This window comes from Maylandia zebra, linkage group LG7, assembly GCF_041146795.1.
Source record: "Maylandia zebra isolate NMK-2024a linkage group LG7, Mzebra_GT3a, whole genome shotgun sequence".
Taxonomy (NCBI): Eukaryota; Metazoa; Chordata; class Actinopteri; order Cichliformes; family Cichlidae; genus Maylandia; species Maylandia zebra.
The window spans coordinates 27834025-27861238 of record NC_135173.1 but is presented as its reverse complement, the minus strand read 5'-3'; the positions used below and the strand labels follow the sequence as shown (position 1 = coordinate 27861238).

The 27214-nt window shown below is 39.7% G+C and overlaps 1 protein-coding gene across 4 annotated transcripts; it reads left to right on the top strand.

Annotated features, from left to right (window-relative positions):
* Position 1: 1 nt before the first annotated feature.
* ric8a (RIC8 guanine nucleotide exchange factor A) lies at positions 2-26588 on the top strand. Of its 4 annotated transcripts, none has more exons than XM_076886169.1 (16): positions 2-124; positions 1446-1726; positions 8383-8430; positions 8679-8696; positions 12680-12893; positions 14691-14842; positions 14944-15024; positions 15540-15639; positions 15957-16144; positions 16271-16365; positions 16457-16607; positions 16908-17003; positions 17099-17243; positions 19558-19702; positions 21144-21263; positions 22850-26588. In XM_076886169.1, exons 2-16 carry the CDS (start codon positions 1634-1636, stop codon positions 22989-22991), a joined length of 1788 nt encoding a protein of 595 aa, XP_076742284.1. In that variant the 5' UTR covers positions 2-124; positions 1446-1633; the 3' UTR covers positions 22992-26588. The 4 variants fall into 4 exon arrangements, with proteins under 4 accessions (XP_076742284.1, XP_076742283.1, XP_076742285.1 ...); XM_076886168.1 differs by lacking the exon at positions 2-124 and adding an exon at positions 405-473; XM_076886170.1 differs by lacking the exons at positions 2-124; positions 14944-15024 and adding an exon at positions 405-473.
* Positions 26589-27214: the final 626 nt, after the last annotated feature.

Sequence of the window (27214 nt, the reverse complement as noted above, 5' to 3'; positions counted from 1 at the left end):
CCGTCAACTTCATCGACCCCTTCCCCCACTCCAGCTGCAATGTTTGTCAATCAAACGATTTCCGCAAAACTATTGGTTGCGAATCCTGTCGCTCAAACAAGGTCGTGAGCTTTTATTGGACAAGGTGCGTGCCTCGTCAAGACGTCATTTACACAGAGTATATGTATACTGTGCCGGAAGAACGGGGTTTATACCGTTTATCAAATTTTAAGCAAAACAGTTAGACTCATGTGGTAACACAACAAATTGAAGGTTTAATGTAGTGTAATTCATCTACTTGATAACTGTATTTTGGTTAACTACGGGTAACATAAAACCTTCACCCCGCACGCGCGTTTGCTTTGAATTTTAAATCGAGCACACTAAGTAGCCTACACGCACGCCCACGTCTCGTTCGAGAAACGCCCAGTTGATGGCGGTAGTGTAAAGAGCGCAGACCCTCGTTACCTAAAGCGAACGTGTTTATCTTTTAGGTATGTGTTAGTGTAATTTTATTTACATGGCGACAGTTAACAACAACAGTAACCTCAAAACGCTTTATGATGTCAGTTTAAATAGTATATCAGAGAATGGCATATGAGCAGCACTTGATAATGTGCTATTATTGTGTATTATTAAATTGAATTATCAGTAAAAAGAAGATTCTGCTCAACTTTCAATTCACTGGACTGGCTACTGCCACATTAGTGAGGATTGTGGAACAGCTCAGAGTCGGTTTGATATGAATTTTTTTTTCTCACATGTTTGCACTGACTTGCTCACTATCGCTCAGGTTACCGATTGGAAAATCTTGCACACAAAGGCCGTTTGTCTTTTTAAAGGATAATCGAAACTTTTGGGCTTTCTAAAATGGCATCAGTGATACATCAATTCAAAATACAATGTATGTGGAATTCATTCTCAGTTGTTTTGTGGCTTCAAAAAGGTCTACATTATTAAAGCACTGCAAATTCTTCAATTTCACTGCTCATGTATAGAATAATAATAAATATCACTATTTTATTTTCACTTCTTTCTTTCTATTCTTTTTATTGAAACGCCACTATGGGGACACCCAACAGTGTCATTGATGGCTTACTTTATGTTGCAATTAATTGCAACAATTTTGAGCCAGCACATTGAGCTTCGATATGATGAAAGGATAGTTACTGAACGATGTTTCAGTCTCACCGACCCGCATTTGTCTAACGTGTGCCGCACTTCACAGTTTCACTTCAAGCTGAATTCTCTGCCTCCAATACTGCTTTTAGAAACTCTGATGAACACCACAAGCAGCCCGCAGTCTGAGAGAGGAGCGTTCTTTTACAGTCGTTTGACTTTGCATATATAGTGATGTCTAATGTTGCTCGTTTCTTGTGGTCCACATCCTCACTTGTCTTTTCCATTTACAAAAAAATAATCACAAATTTTATTTCTCCCGTCTTTTCTTGGGACTCTAAACGCAGCACTTGGCTGGCACAAATCCCCGTTCGCTAATCGCTTCTCATCAGATCGTCGGGATTCAGACGTCATGCTTTCATCCGTCAGAGGTAACGGAGCATAACGTGAATCCGCAGTCCGGGGAACAAACATACAGACATCCTCATCATCATCATCATCATCATCAGCAGCAGCAGCAGCAGCTAGCTCAGTGATGATGAACATGGATTTAAGTGCCGTTATAGAGGAGATGGAGACGGGCGACCAAGACTCGGCTCTGACGGCTTTACAGAGCTACAACAAGCAGGTAAACACCAGCCCTCCAACATCGGGAGGAATCAGTGCGTTGTAGAACAGCTGTTTGAGTTTATGAAACGCTTTCCATTCAGAAGATGATCCTGAAATAATTGCCAAATCAGAACTGCCTTCAAAAGTAGAACCTTTACTATATTAAATGGGGTTTAAAGCTGCATTGTACACCTTAATAGCCTATACGATATTGTGTATTGAGCCTCCCCTTCTTCTTCTTCATGTTTTGCTTTCACGGAGCCAGATTTCCTCGTAATTTTAAAGGGATATTAAGCAACAGTTCTCAAGGCTTTCTCTGGGTCTTTCAAAGTTCTTCTTTGGAATTCGCTGCTTTTCACTCATTTTCAGCCCAGTCCTTGTACCTGACAGATTTTTGACATGACAGCAATGTGTTTTTGACGGTTAAGCAACTGAGCACTGACCCATGAGTCATTCAAGCTTAAAAAAACATCTAACTTACGGGATGAACCAGTACTGTGTCTGGAATAAACGAGAACTTAAAGATCCAAATATAAATTGTATCACTGGGAACTTTGTTACAAATAGCCTGTTGTAAAAACACATTCCCGTTTCTTTAGCTGATTCTATAAACATGACACATACCTGAGAGATGCATCTGACCCTTGATCCATCTACTGTTTACCAAAGAAATGGTCTCAGTGGAAGGGTGGCTGTCAACAACGCATTCTTACACCAAACTACACAAAAACTGGACTGAAAATAAGTAGCAACAGGTCTTATTGAGTGATGAATCCAAAGTAGATATCTTTGGTTTAAAACATTGCCAGTGTGTATAGAGGATGTCAGGAGAGAGCTGCAACAAAGGTACAGTGAGTGTCTATGGTAAAATATGGAGGAGGCATGTTATGGTTTCGGGCTGATTTTAGCCAGTGGTGCTGGGGATCTTGTCAAAATTCATTTATGAATTCATTTGTGAATGCAATAAAATGAGTGCCATCAGATTTGGATCCACAGTGCAACAGCATCTGGAAAGTGTGTGATAGTGGCTTAATTTTTCACTTTTTTAATGATAAAGTGAATATGCTGACAATGCAGTAAAGGCATACCTGGATATAAGACACACTGAAATGCCGTCACAAATTCCACTGGATGTGAATTGGCCTCCCCAGAGCCTGGACCTCAACATTATCCAAGTATTGTGGGATCTGCTGTTGGTGCTGGGAAATTGGTAGAACCACCCATATCATAAATCACCTAAATTACTTAATAAATAATAAATGAATATTAGATAGGATAAAACATGGTTTATTTATCCCAAAGTTGAGACATTCATTGCACCAAAATAATAATTTCAATAATAATAATGATGTGGCATAAGTTGACAGTAAGTGTAATCTATTTAGCTGCCTATTAATTCCCTCTTAACCCTTTGAACTTCTGTGGTAGTTTAGTCCCAAGTTTTATTATGTGATCACCAACATACAAAGAGTTGAGCCTGACACAGTTTGAATTGCAGGCAAGTCAGTTTCATAATGTGGTAGAAAATCAGAAAGAAATGTAAAAAGAAAAGAGAGAAATATTTGTTGAAAATAATTATTTTTAATTCATGTGAGCCACTGATCGTAAAAATAGAAATGGGAAATGCAAGTTAGTTTTGTCACAAATATCTACATCCATTGCATCCATTTTCTGCCACTAATCCAGGTTTGTGTCACTAGGCCAGCAGTCTAAGAAAAAAAGCCCAGACGTCCCTCTCCTCAGCCAGCCACAGTTTTCCAGGGGGACACCAAAGCCTTCCTTAGCCAGTCAAGGCATATAATCTCTCCAGAATTTCCAGGGTGTTTGTTCTGAGATTAAATCCTAATTTCTTGCAGAATCTGACATGTACGTATGTCGTAACTCAAGCCATCTAGAGAGGTTTCTCTGTGCTCTTTCAGTTTTTCTAACATGTGTGATTTCCTTGTAACTCTGATACACCTTGGAAAGGAGTCAGTGTCAGGACACTGAAGAGTAATGGGAAAGAGCACTGTGGGAGTTTTGAAATTAATGTAATTAATGGATTCATCGCTTAGATACAGAGAAAAAAAGAGGACAGAGAAGCAGAAGCAGTTACTCGAAGATAATGAGATCATGTTTAAGATCAGTGCTGAGGTACATCCAGTAAAATGTCAAAGATTTCAGCTGCAATGTTTAGTGATATTACAGATATTTTATTTCCATTTTAAATTCAAGCTTATCATAACACATTATACTACTTCCCTTAAACCATAAGCTTACTCTAAGACTGATGATATTAATTCATATTTTATCTATAACTCTCAGGATTATCATTACTTTTTAGATTAGTTATTTTAGGTAACTACTTTGTACTCTACGTACATTATTAAGTTAGAGCTCTGGTGTTGGACCAAGGACACTTGGACTCTGGCTCTTGAGGCCTGGAGTTCCCTACCACTGTTCTAAGATATAGTGTTTTGTTAGCCTCTAATTGTATGGAAGCACAAAAAGAGTACAAGCTAAAGGACCTAAAGTACATACAGTCATAGCTCAGTGTGTACTGTTCAGTGTAATTAATTTATAACATAGCTTTTCCAAACATCCTAGTTTTTATTTGACATGCTTACATTATTTTACTTTGCACACTGATCAATCCCAGCCCATTCTTCTTTGGCAAATCTGTCAGGCTCTCCAGATTTGTTTGTTGTCTTCTGGAGATTGTTCTTCACCAAGAGTGATGCATGTTTGGGGTTGTTGTCATGCTGGAAGATAAAACAATGACCCAGAACCAATTTTGCTGCTGAATACTTCTTTCAAAATCTTCAAATATCCTTCTTTCTTCATGATTCCTCCTGCCTTCGTAACATTCCTAGGTCCAGACGAACTGATGCATCCCCAAAGAATGATACTTCCACCACTGCGTGTTCTTTGGGTTCTGAATTGTGTACAACCTCACCCTTATTTCTCCAAACATAAGCAGCATCTTTATGGCAAAGAGCTCTACTTTAGTCTCATCTGACCAAAAGGCACACCTTCAGATGCATAATCTTTCTCCAGGTTGTCCTTAGCATACATCAGTCTGGCTTGAAGTTGACACTTCTGCAGAAGTGGAGTTTTTCTTAGTTTGCAGTCTCACAGTCCGTGAGATGGTCTCCTTTGATACTACAATTCATGATTTTGGTCAATCACTCACCAGTGCTTTGAAAGTTGTTCTGTGGTTTTTAAAAAACATTTCTCACTAGCTTTGTTTCCAGAGTCTTTGAAATCTTTTGCTTCCTACCTCTGCAAAACTTGCTCTGTACTGTGCAGCTCTCTTTAAATTTCTTTATGATACTTGTCAGTCCAGTTCTTTATCCTTGGAAATACTGTAATAACTTTGTATATCTATCTCCTGCTGTTTCAGTGTCAACAAGTATACACTAATTTCTTTTGTTTTTGGCACAATGGTTGTGAACGTTCAAACCCTAGCTGAAGTTTTTAGATAACCCTCAGTTTTAACTTGATTCTATTAATTTTGAGCATTACAGAGTCAAAGCACATCATGTATATGTTCGTGTGTGTGTGTGTGTGTGTGTGTGTGTGTGTGTGTGTGTATATATATATATATATATATATATATATATATATATATATATACACATATATATATATATATATATATATATATTCTCCAGTCCGAACGACATTGGAATGTCGTTCGGACTGGAGAAGTGTAGTCGGATGGTAACAAAGAGAGGGAAGGTAGTCAGAACTGAGGGGATTGAACTACCAGAAGGCAACATTGCAGACATAGAGGACAGTTACAAGTACCTGGGGATCCCGCAGGCAAATGGGAACCATGAAGAGGCCGCTAGAAAGGCTGCAACCACCAAGTACCTGCAGAGGGTCAGGCAAGTCCTGAGGAGTCAGCTGAATGGTAAGAACAAGATCCGGGCCATCAACACATACGCCCTGCCCGTGATCAGGTACCCTGCTGGGGTAATAAGCTGGCCAAAGGAGGAGATAGAAGCCACTGACATAAAGACAAGAAAGCTCCTGACCATGCATGGAGGGTTTCACCCCAAGTCCAGCACCCTGAGGCTGTACGCTAAGCGGAAGGAAGGGGGCCGGGGACTGGTGAGTGTCAGCACCACAGTCCAGGATGAGACAAGGAACATCCAAGAATACATTGGGAAGATGGCCCCAACTGACCGAGTGCTCAGTGAATACCTCAGGCAGCAGAAACCCAAGAAAGAGGAGGGAGACGAGGAACCATCATGGAAGGACAGGCCCCTGCACGGTATGTACCACCGGCAGATAGAGGAGGTGGCTGATATCCAGAAATCCTACCAGTGGCTGGACAAAGCTGGACTGAAAGACAGCACAGAGGCACTAATCATGGCAGCACAAGAACAAGCTCTGAGTACAAGATCCATAGAGGCTGGGGTCTATCACACCAGGCAAGACCCCAGGTGCAGGCTGTGTAAAGATGCCCCAGAGACAATCCAGCACATAACAGCAGGGTGCAAGATGCTAGCAGGCAAGGCATACATGGAACGCCATAACCAAGTGGCCGGCATAGTGTACAGGAACATCTGTGCCGAGTATAACCTAGAAGTCCCGAGGTCAAAATGGGAGATGCCCCCAAGGGTGGTGGAGAATGACCGAGCTAAGATCCTGTGGGACTTCCAGATACAGACGGACAAAATGGTGGTGGCTAACCAACCGGACATAGTGGTGGTAGACAAACAGAAGAAGACGGCCGTAGTGATCGATGTAGCGGTTCCCAATGACAGCAATATCAGGAAGAAGGAACACGAGAAGCTGGAGAAATACCAAGGGCTCAGAGAAGAGCTCGAGAGGATGTGGAGGGTGAAGGTAACGGTGGTCCCCGTGGTAATCGGAGCACTAGGTGCGGTGACTCCCAAGCTAGGCGAGTGGCTCCAGCAGATCCCGGGAAAAACATCGGAGATCTCTGTCCAGAAGAGCGCAGTCCTGGGAACAGCTAAGATACTGCGCAGGACCCTCAAGCTCCCAGGCCTCTGGTAGAGGACCCGAGCTTGAAGGATAAACCGCCCGCAGGGGCGTGCTGGGTGTTTTTTTATATATATATATATATATATATATATATATATATATATATACATATATATATATATATATATATATACATATATATATGCAGACTACAGTGGCTTCCAGCTTGATGTCAGCTCTCCTGAGCCAGCTGAAGCTAACCACACTGTCACAAACACAAGAGTATCAGTGTTACCATGTAACTGAGCTTGGTGTCTATCCAGGTCAGTTAATGTTAGAAATGATAGTTGGAACTACATGTTATATGTATATGAAGTCACATGAGTTTTGTTACATTCTGCAAACCCCAGGTGCACCATGCTTCATGGCTTCCTCAGCACGGAGACTGTGTAGGAGTTAATCTCAAAGGCAATAGGATTAGATTTTCTTATACACAAATAGATTTAGCTACAGGCCAGTTAAATCCTACTTCACCAAAGAGCTCGTACAGATCAGAAGCTTAGTGGTTGTTACAGGACACTGCCATATTTTGAGTTGTAGACTGGAGTTAGTCTGCTCTAGTTTTCCAGCCTTCTGGGAGTTGTGGGAATTTGCATTAACATAAATATTAGTAGGGGCACATTAATGAAATAATGGGTATAACTTATGTTTATTTTCCTTAATTCAGAACTCGGTATTTGAATTAAGTGAATGATGTGGATTAATTTTTAGTAAATGGTCAGACTACTTCAGCATGTGTGATGGACATGTTTCTTTTGATGTCAGCATCAAAAGACAGCTACAGTGAGGCTCAGCTTATCTGGTACTGAGGCTATTTGTATATAAACGATCTGTGATAATTGTGTAAATCCAGACAACAAGTCAATAGAAAGGACCTTTGTAACTTTGTAACTGAAGATGCTTCTTTGATGAGAGGTGTCTTTACCAACTGAAGTCGATCTGCCTATTTTTTTCAAGCATTTAAGACTACCATGACCTGAATGACTGAGGAGCTACACAGAGATATGACACACTGGAGAGATGTCTTTTGGAAGGCTTACGCATGCATTAATGTTCTGCATGCATTGATGGATGGATGATTGCATGCTCTTTTTGTAATTTGAAGCCTATCTTCAATTAAAATATCTAAGAAAAAATATGATTACTAACATTAGAAAACTCTCATACAGAAAACGGTGTTCATTAAGATTCAGATAATGAAACGACCCAGAGGTTCAGTCAGAGTTCCTTTATAATACACCGGGGACTGGCTTTCTCAGGTGTGCTGAAATTGGGTCAGCTCCACCTACTAGATACCTGAAAGCAACAAGAAAACAAGGCCAGCACACTGGCTGTCACATATTTCAAATGATGTGATGTGGATCATTTTTACATTTTTGCTTCTTTATTTTTTCTCTCTACTTTGTATTATGATTATTCGGTTCATTTCTGTTGATATATTGCCAGTTCAAAACAAAAGTTAACTCAAGTCACTTTACATTGCAAGATCAAGATTAAACAATATTAGAAGACCCTAAGACATATCTTCTTAGTTGTAGCTGAGCGATGTACATAGGAGAATGGATGGCTCGATTACTGCAAACACAACGACTTATTGGTACAAATAACATAACACAAACTTGTCTGCTTCTTCTATCCACTGACTCCCTTTTTTGTGCTTTGTACTTCTCTTTTCTTCAGATGAACCAGTGCTTTACATTCAACAGGGATGAGCAGAAGGACAGAGAGGTATTTATAACATTTCCTATTTATACACATAGGGCAAATAATTAATTGATCCCCTGCTGAACTGATAAGTTCAGCAGGGGATCATCTGGATCGAAATACTTCAGCTTGTCCTTTCCAGTCTGTTTACATTTTTTTTAATGTTCTGTGTAATTCAGTTTCATCTGAAAAAAAAATTGGCTAAGGATTAATCATTTCTTTGGATGTACCAACATGCTTTATGCTTTCCTTTGTATACTCGCCTGTTTTAGGAAGGAAAGTTACAAAAGGTATGAATAACCAATGAACACCATGTTGTGCTCTTCCATTAGAAACCTAGAACCCACAATTTATCTTCAACTTGTGACTCTTTCTGGATGGGGTCCTGTTAAGAATTCATTATAGGATATAAATAATTCATGAGATGAAAATGACAGTGGGAGTGATTTACTTCTCGGGGATTATCAAATGCTTGTAAGGATCTGTGTGTTTAACCAGAGGAAAAGTAATGATCTGCTCTTAAATGGCAGTGATTGGCCAGCTGTGAATAGATTACATCCCATAATTGTGAAGTTGATAGGGTCGCTCTTGTTACGTCAGTTGAAGGTTCATAAACACTGGCCTAACAAAATGCTGTCAGATTTGGACAGTATTCACTGCTCTTTGATTTCTCAAGGTAACTGTGACTGAAGTCATTGTGTTTCATCTATGATCTGTACACACTGTTTGCTGGTGTCGGGGAGGCTGAGGGAGTTGCAGCTTGTTTCAGTGTTCAAAAGACAGGGAGAGCTGGAGATTCAGTCAAAGTGGCTTTATAATGCAAGGGGACTGGCCTTCTCAGGTGTGCTGCATCTATAATTGGGTCAGCTCCACCTACCAGATACCGGAAAGAGACAGGCAACAAGAAACCAAAAAAACAAGGCGAGCTCACTGGCTGTCACAGGTACATTACTGAAGGGGCACACACTTTGTGTCCAAACCAGTATGTACATTGTAATAAATATTTCCAGAATTATTTGCCAGACAAGATAAGCTAAAATGCTAAATGTGATTTTCTATAGATTGTTTGCCAAAGTTACAAAGAAACATATTCTTGTTTGTTTGCTGCTGTTCACAATCAAAACATCAGTGCTTCCACCATACTGTTTCAGGAGAGCCAGACCTCATAATATGTACATGTATATACACAGGTATATACACAATTTTAATAAAACTTTTAATTTGAAATGTGGTTTAGTTTATTACAAGTTCTTCAGCTGTTCCTCAGCTGGATCCATGATACCATATACCAATATATAAGGTAAGCAACTTGTTGTAAAACACTTAAAAATGAGTAACATGTCAAAGAAAACCCAACAAACCACCCAAACCCTGATGGTATTACTCCATCATTTAAGCCAGTTTACCTTCCTGTCAAATGAGAGCTGCAGACTAGTCACAGACTGTTAGTGTTTTTTTCCATCTCTGACTCGACTACTTAACACAATAACACCTACAGCACATACAGAAATAAATACAAACAGAATCCAAGTGGAAGGCTCACGGTCTGTTATTTTAGCATAGCAGTCATTTTTAATTTAAGGTACAAACATGCCGGATTCATTTTTCAACCCTGAAGGCTGCTGTTTCCTCAGCTCACACACGTCTGGTGAAAATTTGTTGGAAATTTCTTACACGTACTGAACTATTTATAACAGAATTCTTGGGAATGGGGATTTTTATCTGTCTGCCAAATAAATCTGTCTGGCAATTAATATTAAGATTATTGGCACTAGTGCTCGACAGGGGATGAATCACACGGCCTTTTCCCTGCAGTAAGCTCAGGATAAACAGAATAGGAAATGGAAAACCAGCTCTTATAGGTTGATTCTGTTGTAAAATGAATAGTTAAATGTTTACCTGTTCTAACATTTCCTTAGCGTTATATTAGAATACTCGAGTAAGTGATATATTATATAATGTTGGAGTAAATCCAGGATAAATTGTGGGTTTTTGTCAGTATGTCACGGCGAGTGAGGTGAGCCGTGTGGAGGCAATGAAGGAGGATCCAAACGCAGGCAGTCGTGAAGGTGTGAAGGTGGTTTATTGAGCATGAAAGTAAATACAAACGGCAAAGGGAGCTATGACTAACTAGACTGGGAACAAACTAACTACAGAACACGAACCTGAACATGAGCAGAAACACTTAGCGGTTGACAGCAGGGAAACACACAGATGACGCAGGGTGGAATACACAGACGGACCAGCAACTACAATGACGGCAGACATGACTTAAATACACGGAGAATCACAGGGGAATTACACACAGGTGGTGGACACAGCTGGGAATGATCACAAGACGAGACAAAGGTAAAACTGAACACACTCACATGAGACGCAGACCATCACAATAAAACAGGAACAAGAAACCATCACACTAACACAAACTCGACAGAGAGACAGACAGACAATGGCACATGGAGCTAGACAAATACTAAGCAGACACAACCGAAGAACAAATCCTAAACACCACAGAAACATGAAACTCAAATAATAAACATCATCATCATCAACACTACAAGAGAACAAGAAAACAATCCCTGATGCAAACTAAAACATAATAAAACTCAAACTACTGGGTCCAATGGACCCAGAACCGTGACACAGTAGATGTAAACACACTTAATCAGTTCAAAGGTTTAAAGAAAACTACAAATAGGTGTGAGATCACAATGGCAATAGTTTAATGGAATCCAATGGGAATTATGAAATGAAGACCTTTGATTTATTCATTTGCTTGAACACTAATCATGCTGGCATATTAGTTTTGATTGTAAGAAGATATTCTGATGATACATAACACAAGAACAAAAACTAATGAGAAAGAAGCAGTTCTGAAGATTAGAAAAAAGAAATCTGGTTTATCATTAAGTATATTGCTGCAAATTCATTCATGGCCTAAACCTCATACAGTTTATTCAGTATTGATGAAAGTCAATCTTTGAACTGATTAAGGTGAATAGCTGAGAAGATAGAACATTAGAACATTTATTGATTAGTTTTATTGTGATTTTGTATCTAATACACCTGCAATTCATTCAGAAAGCAGTAAATATCTAAAAATGTACTTAAACAAACCAATATTTCTGCATTTAGCAGCTTTATCCTTTAAAAAAGCATCTGAAAATGTTTTTAAACAGTATGATTTAGATTCTGTTTGAGAAAATGTATCTGGTTTTGGAAACCACACTGTTTTCCAAAGTGTTTTCCTCTCTGATAAATAGAAGAACAGTTTTATTCCTATAAAAGGAAGCATTTCATCCAGTAGGAAACAGACCCAAACAGAAACTGTAGTTGATTGTTAAGGTGGAAAAGAAAGGTGAGTTTGTTCAGTGCTAAAGGTTTAGGTTTATTTAAGGTGAAGCTAAAGTTCTATTGCATGGCTTCTTTATCCAATAATCATGTGCCCACACTAAGCATACACCTATTTGAAGGTCTGCTAAGCTGTCCTGCTTGTAGATGTGCATGACAGCTTAGGAAACTTTTTAGCAACCTTTGTAGCTCCTTGCATTCGGTCACTACAATGTGGGGCTTTTTATCAAGGAAACCCCTTGACATTGGACCGTTATCATTAGCACTACAAATACTTTGTCACTATCGGTAAGACTGCTGTTTAGTATGTAGTGTTTTTCATGTTTCAGTTTTCAATGTACAGTTTCATCTGTTGTGTTACCCATCCTCAGTAAGAAACAGCAATCATTTGTTCACCACTGGCTGTAGGTCGAACTCACTGATCTGTTATTTTCTGTAACACATTTCACTTTGTTGGCAGTCTTAAGACGGTCATGATTTCATTACAATTAGTCAGAAAATGATCTTAAAAACAGAAGCGTTATACTGCAAATGGATCAAAAATCAGTTCTAACATTGCCTGACTTAAAATGTGTGATGGACATTCATTCAGACTGAGGTCAGAAGCTGCAGATATAGCTGTCAGATTTGGTGTTTCATTTTTCAACAGTTTAAAATGTAAATCTGCCTATTTAAATAAATGTATGTGTCTATTTGCACAAAAAAGGAAGGTGTACTCTGTTGATGAACATCAATAGCCTACAGTCTAATACAATTTCTGTTCTGTTTCTACTGTTCCTCCACACACACACACACACACACACACACACACACACACACACACACACACACACACACACACACACACACACACACACACACACACACACACATATATATATATATATACATATACATACATACATGTATATGTGCAACGCAGCATCTGGGGGAGTTAGTGCTCGGTTTCCTGGACCGGGAGTTGCAGCCTTCCTGTCTGCTGGCCTGTCTGGAAACGGTTCGAATCCTGTCCAGAGATAAAAATTGCCTGGACCCATTCACCAACCAATTCGCCATGTCCACTCTTGCCCGCTATGCTAGCATTGCTGTGGACAGTGCTACCACACCTGCCCACAGCCAGTCAGTGGATGGCCAAGGTAATTAATATTGCTAGGTATCAATCCTTTTTTTTTTTGCATCATCTTTCCAGAGCAAGAAAGGATTGTATTTTAGGTTTTGAGAATTCAAAGATGTAATTCCAAATATATTGTTATGAAGACTTGTTTTGATTTTGAAGATCTAACAGTTAAATTCCATTTTCACTCTCAGTTTCATCAGTTCAGAAACATAGACTTTACTTAGGAAACCTACGTAGGTATAACAAATACTGTTCCTGAATTAGCTTTTTGTGACAGTTCTGTCAAGGCTCTCATCCTTGTTGCTTGCATATTCTACCACCTTTTTTGCCATCAACTTTCCATGAATATGCTTCAATACAGACAGTATATGAACAGACAGACCCTCTGTAGCTTAGGGGCCTCAGTCACACAAGAGGACAAATAGATTGGCACCTCTGTGCAACCACAAAAAACTGATGGTTAGTGAGTGAATTTTTTTGCGATTGCACAGGTTACCTGGTGGGAGGCAATGTGTCTCAGTTTGACTCAGACTGACTGCAGTCATTCTCAGACAGATTGGTCCATCATTATTTTCTCCAAGTGAGGAGACAATGTAGAAGCCCCACATTGAGCAGAGCAGGTTCAGCTCTCAGGCACTCACAATCAAATGCAACAGTACAGTTTAACATGGCAGAATTAGATCCCCCAGCCATGTAGCCTTATTTGGTGAGCTGTACCACTTCCAGATTGTGATGTGAAAGAATCTAAAAACTCAGGAGGGTTAAAGACAGAAATAATAGTTAATTAATAGTTAGTTAACTAGTTGTTTAGTACATTCGTAAGAAAACGACATGCAGGATGTGCAGAGTGTTGATGAGGAGACACTAAAATGCAGATACTAAGAGGCAGGATAACAAAAGGTTAGGTGTTTATTAGGCCAGTTATACTGTTTAACTAGTAATTTACTCAACTATTATTCTAAACTGAATGTTTCATGAGCTATCCCAGCTCATGAAAATCAGAGGTCATGGGACCCATCCCAGCTGGCACAGTGCGAGCTTTTTGAATTAAATAATAAAAAAACTTTTTTGAGATGTATTTTATTGAGATGTATTATGCACAAAAGAAATCCAGTTCTTTGTCCCCTAAACGTTGTATACTGTCACGGTTAGCAGGGCAAACCGTGTGGAATTATTAAAGGACCCAAGATGCAGGCATTACTGAAGTGAGGGAGCTTTATTAATGGAGAGTGAACATACAAAAAGGCGAGGGGGCTGAAAACAGAACTGAGAAAACATAAACTCGGAAAACTAAGCAAAAACAAACCTTGAAACAGAGATGCAGGAAGACACAGAAAATGATGCAGGATGATGCAGGGAAAGAACACAGAATGACGGATGGAAATAATGCAGATGAACCAGCAATGCACACGAGAAACAGGAGGGAGACACGGCTGGGAGTAATTGGACATAACGAGACAAGAGGAAGTGAAACTAGAAACACTGACGAGAGACACAGACCTACAAAATAAAAAAAGAACTCACACATGCAAAGACACAGACTAAGAAACACGGACTTGACACAGGGGCATACACAGGCAGAAATGACTAGACATTAACTGAGGAAGAACAGAACCAAAAACCAAAGAGCTAGAAAACCAGAACCAAAATACATCACAATAATAGAAAACACAAAACGCTGGGTCAAAAGACCCAGGATCATGACATATACTTTATAATCTTTCTCCTCCATCAATAAACATCATGGATTAGCTGAAGGGAGTTCATGTTGTTGGCAGACCAAGCTAAACAAAATTGCAAATCTTTCTTTTCTTAGAAGAGGATGCGGGAGGAGACGAGGAAGAGACGGGACTATGTAGTAAAGTGCTGAAAGAATCTTCCCCTCCTTCAGAAAATCCTGACCAGGAAGTGATTGTTGAGGCACTCAAGTCCATCTGCAACATCCTGCTGCACAATGAGACAGGACAGGTCAGTCTGCTGTGCCTTGCATTCCTCAGATTAACACATTTTAATTGGTTGGTGATAATCTATAAAATCTGACTGGATTTCTGTCACTGGGTTGATGTCAGATGGTAGCAGCAGATCTGCAGCTAATTAAAGGTGTGGCAGAGAGATTGAAACAGTGTCATGATCCTACTTGGAACTATGAGGTATGACCATTACTCAGACAGATAGCTCTTTAATGTGAGATTTTCCAAATGTAGAATTATTTGTTGTGTTCACTGTAGAGTCAAACAAAAATGGCAGCACTGGGAATCAAAGAAAAAACACAGCACCATGAAGACACTATCAGAATAAACAGGAAGTAGCTGACAAGGGCCATGTTACACCAACACAGACTTAATGGGAAATACAGGGAAAGCACAAAAGCACAATAAGTAAAATGAAGCTTGAAGGCAAACTGAGGAAAGACACAGAGAAGCTCTAAAGCAGAGACTTAAAACATCAAGACCAAACCAGAGTAATCATGATGAGTCAAAATTTAGTCTCCAAACACAATCTCTGGGTCAGAGACCAAGCACTATGACAACTGTAATGAAAATGTTTCTTTAATGCATTTTTAAAGGAGTACTATAGCTGGCAGATGTAGTTTTTGAAGCGTATTTGTTACTGAATATTTGCTAGAATGCAACATATGCATTCAAAATAAGGTTTCTCTTCACAGGTACGTTTCTTTGACTTGCGCCTAACCTTCCTGCTGACTGCCCTAAGAGTGGATGTCAGGGCACAGCTGGCTCAGGAGCTTCATGGTGTCAGCCTTCTAGGTGATTTGTTACCTTTTCCAAGGATGTTGTGTGATTGGTTTAGCTTTCTTTGTTTCTTTGTTGGATGAATATGGAAAAACAAATATGAGAGGTGGACCTTAGCCCAAAAGATGGAGTCAGATCTGAAGCTGACTAAAGTTCAAAAACCCATTCATTTTATTTTCATTTCATTAAAAAAAAAAAAAGGTTAAAAAACCCCCAAAACAAACAAACATTATCAGGAAAGCATCCAGATGAAGTAAATTTGGTAAAGACATGGTACAATTAAGCAAACCTAAAGAACCTGTTGATAACTTGTGTCTTGTCTGTAATTCAAGGAAACCACTTGGAAGCCACACTGGGTCTATGCTGCTCAGGGACCCTGGAGACAGCAAGAGCAGGTTTTGAAGGCATCCCGACCGAAGAGCTGCCCCCACTGAGCCGGCAGCAGACAGAACTAGCTATGGAGATACTGAAAATACTATTCAACATCACGTTTGACATAAACAGACGCAAAGTTGATGAGGTAACGAAGCAAATTAGATTAATTAGGAGAGAGTCACAAGATTTAAACATTTTGTTGTAAATTCAAAGAAAGATGAGAGTTCTCATCATGACTGGTGAACAACTTGTGTCTGATGTATATGTGAAGGAAGAGGCAGCTGTGTACAGACATTTGGGAGCCATACTGAGGCACTGTCTAATGAGCCACGCTGATGGAGAGGAGCGGACTGAAGAGTTTCACAGGTGATTCTCTGTTCTCTGGTTACTTGATTTATATAGTCATTGCTCCCCTGTGACGCCACGCCCTTCATTCCTTTGTCCTTTCTTTTTTCAGCCATACTGTGAATTTACTAGGTAACCTCCCTCTGCCTTGTTTGGATGTATTATTGATGCCCAAGGTGCAGCAAGGTTCCATTGAATATATGGGTGTCAACATGGATGCTGTGAACACGCTGCTAAAATTCATGGAGAAAAGACTTGACCGGGTAAGACGAGCCACAAGTGCATGCTGTTGGTGGTTCATTACCTCTACAGTTAATATGAAATAAAAGCTGAGGTGCACTAAAGTATATCTAACATAAATTCATAACAAATTGCTATGTTGTTGACAAAGGCATGTTTACTACAAACCAGGCTGAGCGTGTCTCATTTGCTGCCCTCAGATCCACATTGTAGATCATTACATTTGAAAAGTCTTAAACCGGTTGTTTAAAATGTGCTCTAATAATCCACATTTTAGCTGCTTTCCTACAACTGACAAGTTTGCATGTCTGTCTGTCTCAAAGGGTCATAAGCTGAAGGAGACCCTTCTTCCATCACTGAACTTGTTGACCGAGAGTGCCCGTATCCACAGAGAGACCAGGAAGTTCCTCAGGTCAAAAGTCAGTTATTCATCTTACAGAGATTATCTCTGAACATTTTAGCTATTTTGATTGTTCTTGTATGTTTATATGTTTATGTGTGGGTTGTGTTTTAGGTGCTGCCACCACTACGTGATGTGAAAAACAGGCCAGAGGTGGGCAACACGCTGAGGAATAAAATAGTCCGCCTTATGACCCTCATTGACACTGACGTCAAGGACTGTGCGGCTGAATTCCTCTTTGTTCTCTGCAAAGAAAGTGGTGAGAGAGAGTGATGCAAAATCACTTTTTTGATGAGAGAGAAGCAATCACTAAGGTACAAAGGTGATGTTAAAGTCACTCCACCTTCTCTCCAGAAAAAAATAAGTTCACACTGAACCTTTAAAACCACAAATTCCTGAATAGCTCCTCCTGAATACTGGAGTGAGTGTACTGGGTCATTTCATCTAAAATTAGTCAAATATGAGAAAAAAATTCAGTTAACTTTTTGTTGTGCACTAACTTTAGCAAATCTTTGATGATCAACATGTTCTGTCATGATAACCAAGAATGCATCAAAGCAAGTTTTCCCGTGAGCATGTTAAGCTTGTATATTTAATATAAATTAAGATAATTGGAAGAGTCATAGCCCGTCTGTGAGGATATGTGCAACAAGACAACTTTCTGCAGAGATCTGCCATGGCAAAGTATATACATGTAACTGTAATGATTAAACACCTTGCAGCAAGAACTAGCTTGCAACAAACATAATGTGATCACATCCTGACTACACAGAAACTCTTTGAAAGGTCCAGCTGAGCCGGCAACATTACTGACAACAGAGAAGGTTTATGGAACTTTTTAAACTAGCAAGACCGTCCCTGGAAACAGCTGTTTCAGTTCATCAAATCAAGCTGAAACCCACCAGGTTGTCTGCAAAGAAAATAAAACTACCTTTAAGATCGTGAATACGTTAAGAACTACGAGTTAATGCTAGTCAGTACCCAACACTGTTGGCATCTTATAATATTTCTAGATGTTAAGAACAAAGTCTTTGTTAAACAGTATTTTTTTGCTACATTTTCAACAATAGAACGGACAGTTGCATGCCATCTGATGGAAACAGTGGAAACAGACAGAACGAGTACCCGACACTAACTAAATTTAAAAGATTCTCAAACAAAGGACTGAAGGCTCCAAATAGCTGTACATAAAAATGTTATATTGGAAGATTCTTTTAATACAGAGTAATCACAATTCAAGGATTCAAGAAGCTTTATTGTCATTCGCATCACATGTTTACATGAGGTGGAACGACATGATGTACACACGGTCCCAGAGCGAATAGAAACAGAATAACGAAGAAACTGAATTTTAAAAAAAGTAATAAATAAATAGTTGTTGTCTTTTAAACAAAACAGAATAACAAGTAATAGAATAACACGATAAATAATATGATAAATAGAGTGCAACAACCTGACTACCAGTATGGAGTATGGATATAGAATGTAGGTATAAATACTTTAGCAGCAAAAGGGCATGATGACCCGCATTGATAAAATGACAGTGTCAGTAAGTGTCAGTAGTGATTAAGGTGCTACAATATCAGTTCTTGTCCATTTATGCACTGAGAAGTCTCACAGCATCTGGAATGAAGCTGTTTCTCAGTCTGGTGGTTTTGCATTTAATGCTCCTCAGCCTCCTGCCTGAGGGGAGCTTGACGAAGAGTGTGTGTGCTGGGTGAGTGGGGTCCTTCATGATACAGGTGGCCCTCTTCCTGCATCTTGAGGTGTATACGTCTGTGATGGTTGGGAGGCTGCCTCTGACAACTCTCTGTGCAGCCTTCACCACCCTCTGTAGCACCCTACGTTTCTCAAGTAAAAGAAATGTAGGTAAAGGAAGACCTTCCATATTGCATAGTGTGTTTCACCCAATAAGATTATAAATCGTCTGAGGTATGAGACTGAGGCAGAACCCAAGTGCACTTCAGCTTGAGGTGGTGAACAGCTAGCCAGACATCCTCTTTCAGGATTCACTTTTTCACTCAGGGCCAAGTGGGTCTGGATTTTTTTTCACCCTTAATTATGAACACCTTCATTTAGAAACTGCATTTTGTGTTTCCTTGTCTTGTCTTTGTCTGCTATTTAAATTTGTTTGCTGATCTGAAACATTTAAATGTAACAAACATACGGGAAAACAGGAAGGGGGCGAACATTTTTCGCACTGTTGTAAATATATAAAAAGTTTTGTTTCTAAAGACATTTTTAGGTGTAAAATTGATTTGGTTGCGTTTTTTAGTAGAAACTAAAGTTCATCCATAAAAATGTCACGTAGCTATTTCCTGTACTTATGAAGTTACGAGAATTCATAAATGCTGGAAAAATTAAGGTGACTTAAAAAGAGCCAACTTTGAACCTGCTCTGATAGACTTTGAAGGCCAGTTTTTATAGTATGAAGCATCTCTTCACTGGACATGCTTAGACAAAAAATATCAGCTTATTTTGAGGTCGTCAGGTGCATAAATGATCCTAATTTCATTGCTCTTTTTATTGTGCTAGAATGCTGCCATTTTAACAGTAATATGCTCTCTTTCAAGTTTCAAGGTTCATTAAGTATACTGGATATGGCAATGCTGCAGGCCTGCTGGCTGCCAGAGGACTGCTTAGAGGAGGTAAAGACCCTGGAATCTACTCCGAGGATGAGGACTCTGAGACAGAAGAGTACAGAGAGGCCAAAGCCCAGTCAGTACCAACAGAACACTATGTCAGCTCCTTATCAAAATTTCTACTTTGCATTTTTAACAACTTAAGGAGGATCATAAGTTGTAGCTGGAAATCGAAGGGGTGGGGGGGTGTATTGAATGTTGTCAGTGTGTGTGCATCACGGGGTGTATGCACACAGGGAATTCTGGAGGAAGTTGGATGAAGTGGTAGAGAGTGTCCCACGGGAGGGAGAGAGCGGTGATTAGAGCAGAATTCATTAGACATGCAGGTGAAGGGAACAGAATGTAGCTAGGCAACACCAGATTGTGGTCTGTAGTCTGTAGGATGACTATGAAATCAAGAAGAGGAAGTATGTGAAGAGAGAGGCGAGGATTAAATGATGGAAGCTGAATAAGGAAGAATATTACATAGAGTTCAGTGAAGAGTTGAAGCAGGCTCTGGGTGGTAGGGAAGAGTTATCAAATGACTGGGAAAGGACTGCTGAAGTGATGAGAGAAAGTGCCAACGATGTATTTGGTGTATCCTATGGACACAGAAAAGAGGACAATGAGACTTTGTGTTGTAATGAGGAAGTATAGGAAAGTATTCAAAGGAAGAGGTTGGCAAAGAAAAAGCAGGATAGTCAGGGAAGTGAAGAAAGTAAACAGGACATAAGATGAAATATATTTACAACTAAGTGATGACTATGAGTGGTGACTAGTGTTTGATGTGGCTGAGGATGTATAGGGATGTATGTATGTATCATTTATAATATGTTATAATATGGTGTTTGGTAAAGGTATAATACAAAACAAATGAAGAATAGAATAGGACAGAATAGCTTTTTAGTGATATTGTACATCCATCCATCCATCTATCTTCTTCCGCTTTATCCGGGGCTGGGTCGCGGGGGCAGCAGCCTAAGCAGAGAAGCCCAGACCTCCCTCTCCCCAGCCACCTCCTCTATCTTGTCCGGGGGAGCACCAAGGCTGGATCGTCTTTGGCTGCTGGTTAAGTCAATATTGTTTGGAGAGAGATAAAACCTGCAGCTTCAGAATCGAGCGCAAAAAGGACGTAAACACAAAGCGCCCACCGACGCTTCAAAATCAGTGAGCTGTCGGCTTTCAGCCCCGACGGCGTGTCCGTGTCCGCGTACGTGCCGTCGTGTGAGAAAGGCGACATCTCACTGATTCGGATGCGTTGTGTCCGCGTTTTTGTGTTTACGTCTTTGTGCAGAATCCGTGTACCTGCTCTGGTTGTAGAAATCTTGTGAGGTTTAACCTGAGATTCTGGCGTTCTGGGCAAAATAAATTTATGTTTTAATGAATCGATATCATGTTATCCAAGCCAAAATCGATTTTAATCGATAAATCAATAATCAAAACCCACCCCTACCTCAGCTGAATTCTTTTTACATCTTTGTTTGTTTGTTATGCACATTTAGCTTTTTTAAAGAAAATATATTTCTGTTTCCCTGCAGAATCAACCCAATAACAGGAGTTGTAGAAGAGGAGCAGCCCAATCCCATGGAAGGAATGACAGAAGAGCAAAAGGAATATGAAGCCATGAAGTTGGTCCACATGTTTGACAAACTGTCAAGGTCACTAAAAGCACACACAGTCACACAAGTAACCTGCACTGGTCAAGTTGTTGTCTTCAACAGAAGCCTTTAATGCTATGGTGTAATATGTAAAAGTTCAGCCCTGAAATGCCTAAAAAGTACCAGGTTAATGTAATATATTTGGTTGAGATGAACACTTATATCTAAAATATGATTGTTGAGAATATTTTGCAGTAATCATTAATACCATCACAGTGAAATAAGTGTGAACATGTCACCGATTTTCTAAGTAAATATTTTACTAAAGGTGCTATTGACGTGAAATTTGCACCAGATGTTGGTAAAAACTCATCCAGTTCACACATGCAGAGAAACCAAACCATAGATGTCCATCAATTAAATTATGTGTGATAATGAGAAATGACACACGGAAAAAGTATTAAACACGTGAAGAAAAGGACGTGCAAAAAGGCATAGGAAGTCATGACACCAGCTGAAATTATCAGTAACTTGAAAGCAGTCCTGCCACTTAGTTCAAATTAGTCTCAACTGATGACTTATAAAAATGCCTCACTGGTTTATCATGATGGATAAACCAGTGAGCTCTCTCAAGACCTTTGCAACCTTATTGTTGTGAAACATACTGATGTCACTGGATACAGAAGAATTTTGAAACTACTGAAGGTTCCAGTGAGCGCTGCTGGTGCCAACATCGGGAAGTGGAAAGAACATAATTTTACCATAATCAGCCAGGTGTTCCCCACAGGATTTCAGACAGAGGCATGAAAACAATTATCAGAAGAGTTGTTCAAGAGCCATGGAGCATTTGTGGAGAGCTACAGAAAGACTTGGAATCAGCAGGTACAATTGTTTCAGAGAAAACAATCAGTAATGCACTCAACTGCCATGGCCTGTATGCATGCTCACCATGTAAGACTCCGCAGCTGAAGAGAAAGCATGTTGAAGTGCAGAAGAACATTTAGACAAGGCTGTTTAATACTGGGAGAAATTTGAGCTCTTTGGATGCCATAATACACACCATATCTGGAGGGCATAAAGCACTGCAGATATACTAACAGTGAAGTTTGAAGGTGGGAACAACATTGTGTAGCACTGGCACGCTTCACATAATTGAATCAAGGATAAATGGGAAAATGTACCAAGACATTCTTGATTTAAAAAAAACATCTTCCAGGATGATGAAGATGATGAAGGGCAGATGTTTCAGCAAGACAAAGATCCCAAACACTCAGCCAAGGAAACTTTCAATTTGCTTCAGAGAAAGGGAGAAAAAAGCTGCTAGAAATGCCCGAATCCAATTGAAGATCTATGGAAAGAACTAAGGCTCAGAGTTTATAGAAGGGGCCCACAGACTGTTTGTGTGGAAGAATGGGCCAAAATCACACCTGAGCAATACAGATGACTAGTTGCTCCACACTTGAAGATGTTATCATCATCAAAGGCTTTTGAACAGATTAAATAAATGTTAGGAAACGCGTTGAATACTTTTTCCATGTCCATAGCACCTTTAGAAATATATTTACTTAGAAAATAGCAATTTTTTTTTTTAGTGCTTAGTTTACCCACTGTATATATTTATTTCTGTTGTAATACTTATCCTGCAGAAACCATTTAATACAGCCCATGCAGCTCGGTATGGATGGGACAATGACAGAGATGACTACAGAGGATCCCCATAAACTGACCAACAAGCCATTGCTCCAGTCAGAAGACCCTCCTAATTTAGACAGTGAGGATGAAAACTGAAGAAGGAAACGAATTCCATCCATGACAATCCTAAAAAAATCTGTGTCACTATTTAAGCGATTCATATATCATAAGTATAATTTTGTCGCATTTTGCCCAATTTAATTGGCGAGGAAAGAAAATGTTAATTTGTTTAGTAAATATCAGAAACCGGTACACAAGAAGCCACTTAAATGATCATAAACTCGAATACAGAATTCAGATAATTTTACAAGGATGATTATTTTAATAGGAATAGTTTTTTCATCCAAGATATTTATGTTCAATAAAATATAAAAATGTAATTATTAGGTTGTGTTATGAAGCACTTAACTGACAACAAGTGGAAGAGAAAATTCCTTAAACACTTTATATAAGGGAAAGATGTCAGGGGACAATGTAGCTAGCAAGCATCAGATGGTCGTTTGTATGGCTGTGGGCATGATCAAGAGGAAGTGAGTGAAGTCAGGGGAGAGGTTTAGGTGGTGGAAGCTGAAGAAGGAAGAATGATGTGCAGTGTTCAAGGCTGAGTTGATACAGGTGGTAGGAAGTGTTGCTACTTGACTGAGAAAGTACAGCTGTAGTGGTGAGGGAAACTGGCAGAAGGGTATTTGGAGAGATTGAGTTAGAAAAGATATGAAGCAGGTTTGGGTGAGTAAAGATAGTGATGGAAATGTAATGAAGAGAATGTGTTCAGGAAGGAGAAGCTCATCAATGAAGAAAACGAGAAAGGACAGAAGTCAGTTGGTGAATCAGGAAGTGTAAAGGATTAGAAAGGAGGAAGGAAAGGGCAGCTATGAAGAGGATGAAGCAACGTGCCTGTGGAGGTTTGGAGCTGTCAGGGAGAGAGGGCAGTAGACTGTTTAACACGATCCTGGATAGTGGTAGGATGCCTGAGGGATGGACAAGTAGCATACAAGTCCTGATTTCAATAACAAGAGTAATGTGCAGAGCTGTCCTAAGTACAGATTGGTAAAGTTGATGCCACCATACCATGAAAATATGGAAAAGAGTTGTTGAAGCTAGGCTGAGAGGAGATGTGGCAGCAAGGACCAGTACAGCTTCATACAGAGAGCACTACAGATGCAATATTTTTTTCTTTAGAGTTTTGATGGAGAAGTATGGAGCAGGTAAGATGGAGCTGCACTGTGTGTTTGTGGCTCTGAAGAAAGCATAAGACGCAGTGTGAAGAGGCACACAGGAGTGGTAGGGAAGGTGTGCAGTATTAGTGTAAGATGGGTTCAAGGTGGGGATTGCATTAGGGATCTACAGTCCACAGAGGCCAGGCAGCAGTCTCTGTGGACTATGACATTATGAGAGAACGGAGAGCAGATGGAAGGTAACCTGAGATGTGGAGGTATGCTCTGGAGAGAGAGAGAGAGAGAGAGAGAGAGAGATTGCGAGGGAGACAAGTGATCCTGCAAGGAGCAGAGGTACTATAGGTAAATGAGTTTAAATAATTGGGATAAACACCCCACAGTGTATGAGAGGTGAAGAAGAGAGTCAAGGCAGGGTGGAGTGAGTGGAAATGAGTGTCAGGGGTGATTTGTGAGAGACACATGGCAGCAAGAGAGCAAGGTTTAGATGGTAAGGAGACCTCTTATGATATATGACTTGTAGAGGGTGGCACCTACTAAAAAAAGCAGGAGGTGCAGCTGTTTTCATTATCAGTGACCAGAACGGACAAGGTCAGAAAAGAATACATCAGAGGGACAGCTTAGGTTGAGCTTTTGGAAACAAAGTAGGCTGAGATGGTGTGAGAGATGTTAAGGAGGAGAGTAGATATATTGGACAAAGGATGTATAATATGCTGCTGCCAGGCAGGAGGAAAAGACAGAGAGGAGAATCATGGATGTAGTGAAGGAGGACATGCAGAGGGTTGGTGTGCCAGAGGAGGATACTAAGTGAGAAGGAGGCAGATGGCGACTGTGATGATGTCAAAGTAGAGGAGCAGAGAAAAAGAAGGAATATGTGGGAAGCATATGAAATGAGGAAGGATTGGATTCAAGTTATATGTAGGTTTTGCTGTTTTTTTAGGGATCAATTTTTTTAGGATACTGTATTTATCTTAGTCGGCTCCTAAATATCAAAGAATTATCTTCCTTCCTCTCAGAGATCTTCCTTCTTATTTGCACCAGGACCCATCTGAACCCATCACAATCAGTAGACTTTTGTATATGAAAAAAAGTGATGAAAAAAATGTTCAAATTATAAGTCTTCAAAATACATATAGATGGTTGGATGTTTTACTTCATTATTTTCCAGCTTTTTTGAGCCCTCATAAATACAAGATGCAGCCATAAATATATTTCTGAACGCTCATAAGTACAATAACTAGCCACATGAAACCTTCAGGGTTGAAAAACACAGATATCAGCTATACAGTCATTACAAGTTTGTTTCAACCAAACTGAAAACCTGCAGATTTCAGGCAAAGAAAATGTAACCATTGTCCAAATCAGAAATATTACTGTCATGACAACGCATGGTTCCCTGTAATAGTTCTGAATGTTTAGAATGAAGATGTCTATTTAGATTTCATAAAGCTGAAATTGTTTTGTTTTTTTCCTGACAAATACTGGGTTCCACATTGTGACTGTTGTTTACAGGGCACAGGGTAATTTTTTTCGAGTAGAGACATACTATCTGCAGTCTTGTCAAAGGCGCTTGCATGCGAATTCGCATGATAAGGTGGGGCCAGGTTTCACAATGAACACACCCGAAACTCTGGCTGATTGAGACCCACGCCCAGTCGGCGACTAGAGGATCATCAGGGGGCCCTTTTGTCCCTCTGTGGGGGGTCACTCCCACTAGGTTTATATCTGGGACTCTCCACCATTTGACCTTAGAACTGAAGAAGCTTCTCGGATGAGAGGTGAAACGTCTTCAAGCAACTTAAAGAAGTCCAGACGCTTTTCTTTGCAAGCTCCTTTGACTACGATGACCTGGATGACTGAGAACCTTCACAGACATATCTGCAGTCTCATTCCCATCCACTGCTGACTTTCCCTGAGCCTGGCTCTGCTAGAACCTCTACATGTACAAAGGGTCCGTGATTTGTTGTAATTGATTTGTTGACGTTGTGAGGTCTCTTACAAGTGCAAAGAATTTGATATAAACTCAAAAGTATCACATATTTTCCAGAACCTCCATCCCAGTTAGTGCTACTCATGACAATCAAGAGACCTGTTGCAGAAAAACTGTCTTCATAATTAAAACTAGTCTCTCTTATTTGAAGTTGAACATTGTAGGAGATTTTTACAGAACGCTCTTGCTCTTTGTGAGGACACGATGTATCGGTTTTTTCTTTAGAGCAGTAGAATAGCAAAGTATGAAAGTAAAAGAGCAGCTGTTCAATTTTTGATGGTGGACTCAGCTATATTTTTGAAAAAATCTGAATGACTTTTAGATGCCCATTCTTTTTAATAATGTCCTCCAGATATTTTATTTTTAGACTTGAAATGAACTGCAGACATCATCCTATCAATTAAAGGTGAAATATTCTAATGCAGAGTGTAGTCTGAAACACTATATGTGTACTCCTTTCTATTGTTCTTGTATAGCTGATAATTTTATCGTGGACTGCAAACTACATTAAATGTGTTTAAATGACCAAAAGTTCTCACATCTTCATTCTCTTGTGGTTATTGTAATAATTTCAAGTAAAAAGAGAGAGGAGATAATTGAATTGACCGCTCAAGAAGATGGTGGAAGGGCTGCAAAGAGAGGGTGCAGATGATGCTGGGTGCCAACCTGGATGCATGTCTTCATGTGTCAGGCTCAAGCAGGGAGAGGCTCTGTGTGCTATACACAGTATAAAACTATGATTTCATCCAGGGTTCATCGTAACAAACAACACAACCAGTCTTTGTTCACTGTCAAGCAAACACTGATGTGCTGCTGATGTTTTTCTTTTATTTCTTCAGATGTTTTTGTTTCCTCGTTTGTCTTCTGCTTTTGTTCCAACAACTACAGATGAGGACAAAATTATTAGTTGCACTATGAAAATTTCAAAAGTATTTCCCAAGAGCTGTTAAACAGAGCATGGTATTTGTAACACAGCTTTTTCAAAAGTCTTATTATGGATGCTTACATTAGTCTAGAAACAAAACTGCCAGGGTCAAAATTATTAGCCCTCCTGATGCTAATAGTCAGTTTTGTATTGTTTTTGCTGGATAACAGTTTGCAGTCATTTGTTGTAGTTCTCAGCAAGTCTCACATGTCACCTGATCATTCTTCTTTGA

Excerpts from the sequence above, each read along its gene's own strand:
- ric8a (XM_076886169.1), top strand. The coding sequence starts at position 1,634 with ATGATGAACATGGATTTAAGTGCCGTTATAGAGGAGATGGAGACGGGC. Across the intron at positions 1,727-8,382 it reads TACAGAGCTACAACAAGCAG|ATGAACCAGTGCTTTACATT; the intron begins GTAAACACCAGC and ends TCTTTTCTTCAG. Across the intron at positions 21,264-22,849 it reads ATGTTTGACAAACTGTCAAG|AAACCATTTAATACAGCCCA; the intron begins GTCACTAAAAGC and ends CTTATCCTGCAG.